This window comes from Lineus longissimus, chromosome 4 (assembly GCF_910592395.1).
Source record: "Lineus longissimus chromosome 4, tnLinLong1.2, whole genome shotgun sequence".
Lineage (NCBI taxonomy): Eukaryota > Metazoa > Nemertea > Pilidiophora > Heteronemertea > Lineidae > Lineus > Lineus longissimus.
Window position 1 is genome coordinate 23661153 of NC_088311.1, and position 10959 is coordinate 23672111.

General features: G+C 42.1%; 1 protein-coding gene across 1 annotated transcript in view; it reads right to left on the reverse strand.

The window, feature by feature from the left end:
* The window catches only part of LOC135486952 (E3 ubiquitin-protein ligase MIB1-like), a 40558-nt gene extending 30207 nt beyond the window's left edge, over nt 1–10351 (reverse strand). Inside the window, exons 1-12 of the mRNA XM_064770163.1 lie at nt 10017–10351; nt 8940–9111; nt 6919–7153; nt 6719–6785; nt 6233–6366; nt 5957–6033; nt 5515–5701; nt 4903–5050; nt 4449–4582; nt 3887–4009; nt 3458–3655; nt 3144–3295 (exon numbers count right to left, since the gene is read on the reverse strand). Of these exons, the coding sequence (XP_064626233.1) occupies nt 3144–3295; nt 3458–3655; nt 3887–4009; nt 4449–4582; nt 4903–5050; nt 5515–5701; nt 5957–6033; nt 6233–6366; nt 6719–6785; nt 6919–7153; nt 8940–9111; nt 10017–10272 (1883 nt within the window). The 5' untranslated portion in view covers nt 10273–10351. The remainder of the gene's footprint in view (nt 1–3143; nt 3296–3457; nt 3656–3886; nt 4010–4448; nt 4583–4902; nt 5051–5514; nt 5702–5956; nt 6034–6232; nt 6367–6718; nt 6786–6918; nt 7154–8939; nt 9112–10016) is intronic.
* Nucleotides 10352–10959: the final 608 nt, after the last annotated feature.

Below are 10959 nucleotides of genomic sequence, written 5' to 3' on the forward strand. Positions count from 1 at the left end.
AATGCCTTTAATGACGGACAAGGGGAAAAAAGTTAATTCCAATGCAAGCCACCAACTTCGGGAAGCATGTATAGTCAAGGTTTTTTCATTGGAATAAATAAGACAATAGACTTCACATATTGTTCATTTATTCTTTGTCCCCTACTGCAGTCTATATCTTGGCCTCAAGCAGAAGGATGTTCAATATCCAGGAATTTTCTTCATATTTGAAGACAGGACGAGAACCCAATGCAATATTTTTCTTGGCCTTGCGCAGGTGAATGATGATATTATTTCAAGTATGAATCAGGATTTTTCACATTGGCCTCACCCTTCATCAACCAGACACACATCTGTTTCTGGCCGCCAAGACAATGGGAGTCAGATTTCTAAGATGAACCCACTCTACCCATAAATGGCATGCCCAAGTTGTCCCTTTAAGCATGCAGATTCTGTGATGCACCTGCTGATACATGTACAAGACAACATATTATCAGCACCAGCTGTGAAGGCCAAGTGCAACAGGAACATCAGCTGCTGGAAACTCCCTCAAATATTCTTTGCAAGATCACTTTACAGGACAGAGGAGGAACGACAACAACAAAGAAATTTGAGAGGAAATATCATATCAACAGGCCTGCACCAATAGGCCTGCTCCTTTGAGGACTTGAATCAGTGCCACGGTTGATTTTGCATTCGGTTACGCATGCGCATACCAGATTTGGCTATGATTCAAAATTTAGAAATTTTGTTCCAACTTCTGCAGATCGTGGTGCTGGTTCAGGGTCCTCTGTTAGTCTAAGGAGTAAATTGCCCAGCTGAAAACATAGGCCGACAGTACCTTCTGGTGCATTTGATCACAATTATACATGGGATGGCATTGTATAGTGCATTGGCTAATGCAAAGGCAGGGACACAGTGACGATCGGTGAGGCGCACCTAAATACCTCAAGCTAAGCAATACAGGCAGATGCTGGTGTCAAAACTTCAAAATCTTTTCACTACTTGTGTTAAGAAGAACAGGGCAGAGAGAAAGGTATCTTTTTAAAATATTCTTCAAAGAACAACTGAAGCATTCGTTGCTTTATATTACCAGCTTCTTCACAAAATTACTGCTGGAAAAGCTACGAAAATACGTTTGATCCTAGGTAAGCTATGGGCCTGTAACTTGATCAGCTCCACGCTTGTATAGGTAGGCGAAGGAATTCACATCGGGTGCATGCATCTACATCATTATACTCCGTTACAAATCTAAACTTAGAAGAATTCGACCATCATCAAAGATGGGCTGTAACTTTGGGGTACAGACTAGACACTTTATGACACTGGACAACACCCTTCTACCTTCTATGTTCTAAGCCCCCAACCATCCTTTCACCTGAATGGGCAAATCAGCAACAACATGATTGGCAGAAGTTGGGAACAATATTTCCAGTTTCAATCCGGTCACACATGCACATAAAGGATTGCCATAGCTGATTCTGAAAGTTGGAATTTTCTTCCAAATTCTGCTACTGTGGCACTGACTCAAAGGAGTAGTTGAGAATACTGTACGAGGACAACAGTGGATCATCCCATACTATTTGGTCTGCCTTCACAGGAGCTTTTTCCTCGCAGAGGATGAAAATCCCGGGAACGAGAAAACGGGTCTTTCCCACCACACCCTGGGTCAAAGGTGAAATAACCAAGACAATATTCTAACAAACATTCTCATCGAGACCAAATACACCACTGAAAATATTTCCGCATCCAGAAAATCTGGATGTTCTAGATACCGAACATTCTAGGATATCATATCTGTTTATTCGACAGACTTCTGTGACATTTGCTGGCCTAATTTCTAAAAGCCGGTCTGGGAGAAACCAACTCAATCAGCCCATAACTGATAAGTGTTGGTATGCATGTATATGCCCAGTATCGTGAAATTCTCATCTTGGGACAAACACTTTCAGAGCAGACATCCATTAAATTATCGTAAAATATGGCACATACATTATCATTATGGTACTCAGCCAGACAGTGCACAGACAGCTACCTTAGTTCCAAAGTTGCCCACATAGTGGCAGTAGCAACTGGACGGGATGCTGGCCCTCTTGCATGAAGACTAGTGACTTTAAAAGGAACTAAATAACCCTGGTTTCAACTGCGGCGTCACAAGTTTTTACATCTTGCTATGCCAATTTACAACTTGATCACACATCTTATTCAACTCAAAGTTCCCTCAGTCCTCTTGAGAGTATGCTGAAATCTAATATTCTAAATCAGAAAATGAATAATACAATTAACAGTATAGAGGATATCGAAGAAGACATTCGTATGAGGGCAGTCTGATCATGAAAATAAAACATAAACAAAACATACACAAAATTTGAATTACAAAAGACAATTATTCAATGCAGAGAAAAAATCTGTTGAAAAGAGTACATGCACATAGAAGTCATTTTTCATCAGAAGCAGTGATGCTGAAATGAAAGACTTCGGGAGGAATTTTGTTTCACTATAAACCAGACTTCAACATAGCTTCAACTGGGCAGGAGTGGTGCCATCTTTAAACAAAAGATGGAAACAGAAAAGACCTGCAGTTTGAGTATAAGAGTGACCACGACTGCACGAGACCAAAACAGCAAAATGAGTGACGAGGAAATGGGAACTGAGTCGTCTTTTTTGACATCTCCACTTCATGAGGGTCAAAATGATGTGGTTTCAAGTTTACTGGTACAGAGTGAAAGGGTCGATGAATTCGACAAGATTTCAGAAGATGATCATCCTAGACACAACGCCTTTCGAGTAACATAGAAGACTGTTAGATTATTTCATTTGTTGTGTTTTCTAATTAAAAATGTTTTTCCTAAATATGCAAAATTCTGACATATTTGGAGAAAAAAATTGTCCAGATGATGATATCAGAAATTTGCCGAAAGTGAACCACAAGACGCTCCTTGAAAGGACGATTTACGAGAAATAAGTTTCATTTGGATGATATTCAGACATTTTAATGGTTTTCAAACTCTGTACCAGATAAAGTTAACCTTTTTGATATTAACGGTATGACTTCTTGTTTAATTTTATTGCCGCTCCATGATGAAGAGAAGTCTGTCTTTTAATAGAGAAAACAGATAAAATGAGATTGTGAGAGATTCCTCATGAAAATATGCTTCTCCTACCTGGGATTTCCACGGAGTGCCGCATGGTGCAGAGCATTGAAACCATTGTTGTTGGTGATGGTGATGTCAGCACCGTGTTCGAGCATCAACGCCAACATGTCATCTCTCTTCTTGCTGATCGCATCATGGAGGGGCGTGTCACCTTCAGAATCCTAAAAAACAATCGTATATGCAATTCAGGTGACACCTCTTACGAGAGCCTTGTGCAAGGTGACTCCTGACTGACGAACTCAGCTCATATTTCTCGTTCCTCAGCAGATTTAAAGAGTTTAAATCATCACCAAAAGATCATCGAAACCAAAATCGCAACTAACCTGTAAACTTGGATGTCCACCCCTCTCCAACAGCGTCTTCACCACACTCACATGGCCTTTATTCACACCGATATGCAGTGGTGTTTGTCGGCGTTTGTTGCGAGCGTTGACGTCGCAGCCTCCCCTGTGCAGCAGGTCAATGACGCCAGCCTCATCGCCAAAAGCTGCATGGTGTACGGCCCTATCACCATCTTTGTCCTGTAATACAAGCAACAGCGAGATACATTTTTTTTCTCACTTGCAAGAGTTGAAATGATCTGCACATATTTGGACCAAACCTCAAACTGAGCTCAGCTGTCTAGGAAGAAAAGTAGTAACTATGTAAAGTGTCATTGATTAATTCAAGTGGATTTTGGCAGACGAATACTTCTAATTATTATAAAGCACTGTAAAACGGACTATAGTTTGGTAGCCTACGTTGCCACTCACCTCCATTTCCATGTCAACATCATATTTCATCAAAACCTTGATGACTTCAAGATGGCCGTTCTGCGATGCTGCCTGCAACGCCGTGTGACCCGCAAACACGCCATTCACCTGGAATGAGACCTTCTGATGACGGCATCAGATGGAGAGAGGAATACTATCAATTGATGTGGAAAGATAGGTATGAGGGGAGCCAGGATTCCTAGGAAGAGGAGCTGGGCCCAGTGGCAGAGGACTACTCTCTACCAAGACGCCAACGTTGATGATTTTCTGCCCCAAACCCCAGGACCAAAAAGTTTGATTCAGCCCTGTTTGGGTCTCAGGACTAAGAAGAGCCAGGACCATTTACTTCCTATAAATAAGCCAACATAAACCAAGGTCACCCCAGATATGATTTCGGCAAAGGCCCATACCTGGGCCACGATGCCTTATTTGATGATCCCGGACCATATGGGGCTACGTACACCAGCAGTTTTTACCCACTTGGCTGTGAGTGTGAGGCCAGACGAGGAAAGTAAACAGGACACCTGAATGTGACCACACAAACACTTAATAGAGAACTTACATCAGCATCTGGCCGCTGTAGTATTTCTTCTGTTTTCCCAGCGTCTCCATTTGCGGCGGCCTTGACTAGCTCTTCATTCACATCACCAGAAACGTGCGTTTCAAACAACTTTTTGAGGAGTGCACTCAGACGTTCTAAAAGAAATAGAGAAATGTTGACTTTTATTTTGCACTATTTTCTATCAAGGTGTGTCTCCTAGCCTGTCATGATTACTATACCCTCTTTACGAACAACCAAACAAAGAAGTTCTTACTGAAATGGTCAGGGATAAAGCAGCAACCTTACTTAGTTACAGCACAAGGTGTGGTATGGATGTCCAAGCTTAGTTTGACAGTGTCAGTATTGGCCAGATAGGTACAAAATGGTATCGAAATTCCTCACTTTGGGCTTACCGGTATTGACTATTCAATCATTTAGTTCACTTTTTCTTAAACATAACACCACACCAACTTACCGCCTGAAGGATTCGTCATAGGGGCACCATCAGCTGAGGCCACTTTGACAACGGCCAATGGGTTGTACGTCCATGACGTACCACACACTTCAACTTTTAAATCGCCATCATGGTAAATCTGTTGGACGCGGCCAATTTTTCCGAGGGTCTGCAAGGAAAGGATGAATTGTGATGACATCCAGAGGTCAGGATGAAAACTGATTGCTGAAAGGCTTTAGAACTTAACAAATGTGCCAAATACCACTAAGAATGGAAAAAGATAGCGTTTGCCCTCAAGGGTATGTACACCATACTATAGATAAGAAGATCTGGCAGCAGTCTATTTGTGATATTGGAAAACTTCTACAGGCAGGCTGTCACCAGGCAATGGCAGAAACAGCTGGTTAAAAGGGCTTGGGAAGCGCAGTAAAACAGCAAAAGAATGTCTGCATTGTGATCGGAAGTTTGTGGTCAAGAGGCCCAGCTAGTGCCACCAAGTGTAGCGCAGTATGTGCACTCATTGGTTTCTAGTCTACAGAAAGATTTCTGGATTACATGTAGTCTGGGAAAGACTGTAAAGTGCTTTGAGACTGATGTACAATGTACACCAAACTTTAGTTTAACATCACTCACTGGTAACATAGCCTCCGCCCATTCACCGTGCCCTCTCTGTAAAACTTTGATTCTCTCGGTGTCACTATTGACCTGTACTAGGTCCCCAACAGCATACTGTGTGGTCGTACTGGTTTCGCTGGAGGCAGAGGCTCCACTGCTAGTGCTTGTGTTCACTTTGGTTAATACTGCAGGGTTAAAAGTCCATCTGAAAAAGGGGGAAGAAGTTGCTTGCATCAACTCTCAGGTGGAGACCAATATTTCTGCAGTTTTCCAGCACGGTACCATAAAGAATGAATATCTCTGCAGTAGTCTGATTATGTCATCTGTCAAGACCATGCAGTGTGTACAGACTTTCAAGTTACAGCCTTCGCGCCACCTTCAAAATTTCAATTTCAAGTGTACTAAATGAAATACAGAACGGACACTCCTTAAATTAAGCTGAAGTTAGTTTGGTTCTTACCTGTTTCCACTGGGATATGATACAACAATATCGTGATCTTCATCAATTCCCACAACAGTACCAGTCGTTCCCAAACACTGAAACAAATTTAGGAAGAGTTAGGAATCCGGTAGATAGAACACCACTAGGGAGAACTATATGATCAATACTTGACTTATGCAATCTTTGGCAGTAAATCTCACCAGTAAATCTGATGTTAAATTTCAGGGTTTTTTTACCTGGGATGACTTGGTGTGGTGAGCCAGCAGTTTTACCAACTCAGCTTATGGTATTTACCTCAAACATGCCATCAGTCCATCCACCATGGCCATGCTGTAACGACTGCACAATCTCCAACTCTAAATCAACATTCACTTGATCTCCGATCGCCAAGCCACCAGGGCCTGAACGCAAACCTGGACCCTGTTCACCTGAAAAATGTCATTTATAGTTTGATTAGCTGTGTAAGTAAGTATTTCTTTTTCTCAAGGGCTGTCCTACCTCAAAACGGCCTGGTGGATGATTTCATATTCTTTGTGCATTGATCGGAATTTCGAAATGTCATCAAATATTGCGTTTATAGCCAAGGTTAACAACCGTAGCTCAATATTGGCATGTTTAAACAACATCGGATGATTTGTAACTTGTCAGAAGAAACTGGAGAACCCGTAGGAAACCTCTGCTATTGGAGAGAGCCGCCCTATCATTACCTGAGGAAGTCACTGACACTGGTCAACCACAGCGACACACTGACAATTTGAACATGTCTTTCAGGATACATACCCAATAAAGGCAAGTGATCTCTGTAGAATGATCCTCCCTTGGCATCATTCACAACCTTCAAGTCGGCCTGAAATAGAAAGAACAAATTGTAAGCGACCCGAAGTTTACATTTTGTTGCATGGCTAGGCTAGGCTGGAGTTTACTGTCATAATGGTCACCACTACAAAACATTAAACTGGTTCATTCAAAGGCACACTCACCATTCCCTCAAAGCCGGTCCGATAAAGATTTTTAGCACCATTATCCCATAATACATAAGCTGCACTCCGTGGACTGGCAGCACTCCAATCCTGTATCTCGGTAACCTTCCCTCTGCGGCCATTGCCACCATCTTGGTCTTCCCACTGCCAATCGACCCCCCGGACCACCCGGGCACTGGGGAAGATCCCTCGTGCTGTTATCTTTTTACTCTTTCTCCTTGGTTCGACCGCAACCCTGAAAATTAATTGAGCAAGTTGCACCAACCAAGTCAAAGGAATAAGTTATTTTTCTTTGGTATTTGCTATGTAAGTGTATTAGGATTAGGAACAGGCATGACAGGGATACTTTGTTTGTCCTTACAATAAGTCTCGTCTCCTGAACAAGCCAATAATCAGGACGAAGATTGTGATGTCGTCCAGGCCATGCTTCTGATATGCACAGTCCTGTCAAGGCGGGGACAGTATCTGCAATGACTGCATGTCCTTGAGAAGAGGCAAGACCAGCGAGGGGGGTCAGTAGTGCTGTGCGCTACAACTGATAGGGCATGCCACATCACTTTAACCTCTCGGACCATCATGACCTGGACGACATCACAATCTTTGTCCTTGAGTTCATGCACATCCCTCCAGATGGCGTCCAAGACAAGGCTACCAGACTCTCAAGAGAGTCCGCCTGGATCCATCGTCTATGCACCATGTCGTCGTCAGGACTCAACATCAAGGATAATACATCCTGGTAACCACGCTCATACTCCCTCTAGCGTTTCCATCATTTACTTCAGTGAGGTGGTTGCCCTGCTGAATAGTTGAAATTATTCAGTTCTAATATTCAGTACAGATAACCAGAGACTTTGGATCCCTTGCCATTCAGGCAATCATATGCAAAAACCTCAAAATCTTCCGCTGGAGATCACAGCGGTTTAACTAAGACCCGACATTTTGGACTCAGGCCAGGGTTTAATAAGGTTCGAGTAGAGTGCAGGTTATATCACATCACAACATCAGGGCAATAGCAAAATTATAAGCTCGTCTAATACATTTTTGGTAATAGCATATGTCTTATCACAAGAATCTGGTACTTGGGAAATGCGGTCAAACATCTAATTGCATTGTGTAGAACTACATTTGTACATGTACATGTAGTATCTCTTAACTATTTCCTTAAAAGTCGTGGTATACAAAGTGCATCACTGCCGGTTCTATTGGCAAATGCCCTGGGGCAATTGAGCAAATAGCTGTGACTTCTGCCAAGACGTAGCACACCTGGCATAGATCCCTCCCATAAAATCTTCCAAGTACTAAGTTAAAGTCAAGCGGATTTTGTATCCGGGTGGAAAATACTGTCCAGTCAAGTTTTGTACACACAAGGTTTACTGTAGGGCCTACATACAAATGCAATATTTGAGATCAGGTTTTTGGTATCACCAGACTAAAATACTCAAAAAATTATCCATAACTTTTCAATTCACATTGTACATAATAATCTGCCAGACATTTAGTGCATAAAATCAATAAATGATGCATTAACTGTAAAGCAGTGTTAGACCAAAGAGCCATCCAGCCGTTCACAACATAATGCATTGTTTATTTTATTCAAAAGACTGTCAAATTAGGTCAATCATGCATTTAGTCATGTCAATCATCATAACTGACAGTATTCTCAATGGTTCAGTTCAAAGAGCAGCCATTAACTGTTAAAACTAAAAGAAAGGCTCACCACTTATAGCCGTAGAGGGGCTCATTTTAAATGCGAATATAACAGGGTCACTGTGCAGTGCTCTCTACTACACAGCTACTAGCTAGTCTAGATTTAGTACGACTCCCAAAAAGCTGTCCTTCTCAAAACATATTCTGCCACATTCTCTAGTGTCCAAATGTAAAGAGAAACTTTGAAGTCGTAGATAGGACAGGAGGCTTTCTTGATCTAACATTCTGAGAAAAGTCTCCTAAAGGTGTCAAGAAAACACTGGCGATGACTTCTCTCGGCTGTTTTCAAAGATGTAAAAGAAAGGCCTACTAACCTTTCACTCCCTGGTGTATTTATCCGATAAAATCTGTGGCGTAGATTATGCTTGTCACCATGGTAACACACTGAACACAAATCATAATTTGGACATTCGGCACATTTCCATCGGATGCCAAAAATGGGCTGTTGGCGACACGTATCACACATGGTTCCATCATGCTTTATTCCTTTAAAACAATAAACACATCGGTTACTTTAGTTATAAAGGGTTATCAAATCAAAATATTGGAAAATCTACAAAAAGAGATTTCATTCATTACCCGATCTTTAATCCATACTGGCTCTTATTACATTGTGTGATACTTTAATGTATATTTTAAGTTTTCATCACTGCGGTTTCCAGGATTTCACTATAAACTACAGTACCAGTACGAGAAAGCCTACTGAGTGAGACACACTATGTCCAATTCAAATGAAAAAATGACAGTTACAAGTCTTCTTCAAAAGTTCAAGGGCAGGTGCTGTGGAGATTAACTAAACTATCCAACAACTCTCAATCTAACCAACTGTCAATCTACCACTAGCCTAGGGCCTACTTCTTGTTTTCTGGAGAGATCTGCTAAAAGGCGCCTTCACTCGTAGGGATCCTTGAAACTGCAATCTTTTTTTTGATTTTCCAGCCAATGCACCAAGAGATGTAAGGGGTCATCTCACTATATATACGCTTCGACAGACTACAGTGGGTGGCTCAAAGAAAGCTTTATATAAATAGTACCGCCATTATCATTATATCTGATTATGACCAGCATGATGCAGTGAGCATTCAGCAGGCCCAACAACACTTCCGGTCCATTGAATATTTTCACCGCTGCGACGTCATGACAATGAACATGTCAGGGTTACATGCGAAGGCTAAATTAGTTGGTCGACATTTTCACATCACAATACACTGTGACTACCGGTAGGCCTATGACAAAAACTAGGCTACAGTACTAACTAGGCCTACTGTCAGTGTCTATTTATAGTGTACATGACACAGTCACTGTCACGACACAGTGTATTGCGACACAGTCATTCACTTGACAATGACGATGGGCTTTGAATAAAATGGTTAAGAAATCAGTAATCGTACCAGTAGGTGCACTGTCAAGAATCCTCAAGTCATAAGCTCCAGCACATCGATAGTTTGCTGCCGTGCCATTATCCCAAACAACTACCACTTCTTCAGGAGACTCAAAGTTGCGAACAGTACCAACATGGCCTTCTCCACCATCCTGTTTCCCCCATTTCCAGTCGGGTCCCCGCGCTACACGGGCCCCTACCCCCTCCATCATGTTGACTCGAACCACACGGTTCGAGGCACTGCTTGAAGTGTCCACATTCATCATTTATTTGGGGTAAAAACATTGGTTTTGTATGAGATTTTAGGGGAAATACATCCCCAAATCGGAGGATTTATCATCAGCGAATAGCGAAATACCGAAGAACAAATTTTTCGGCACAGCCTACAGAATTGCGGTGGTTTCGCTCCCTGACCTTTTCGCCCCCAGTCCTTTCGCTCCAAATCGAATTCGTTTCGCTCCCTTGGACTTTTTAAGCGGGGATTGAGAAAGTACCCCGGGAAAGTACAAGTGGCATAGTCAATGTGCTTCCTAGGGTCGTCAAATCTGCAAATAAGGAATCGTTTGGTCATCTGTTGTGTGATGTTTGGTTGGTCACTTGTTTTTCATTCTTATCATTCGTCGGTCATCAAGAGTGTGATCCTTGGCAAGTCTATCTTCTCTTAATTGCAGTCATATCCATCCTGAGGAGATCAGGGGTTAACGTTCGGCCGGAGAAGCGAACATTAACCCCTGATTTCCTCAGGATGAGTCATATCATGAGGGAGATCTGGGACTCATTTTGGGAGTTATTTTTGTGTCTAGACATCAGTCATAAGCATTCATCTTTTGAAAAAATCTTTGAAGAAATTGGCTTAGTAATTTTTCGCACAGCGGTTCAAAAGGACAACGATATATATGGAGTGAAGACAAAAGGAATTCGGTTGAAAGACGAACTAGTACATTGCTATGACG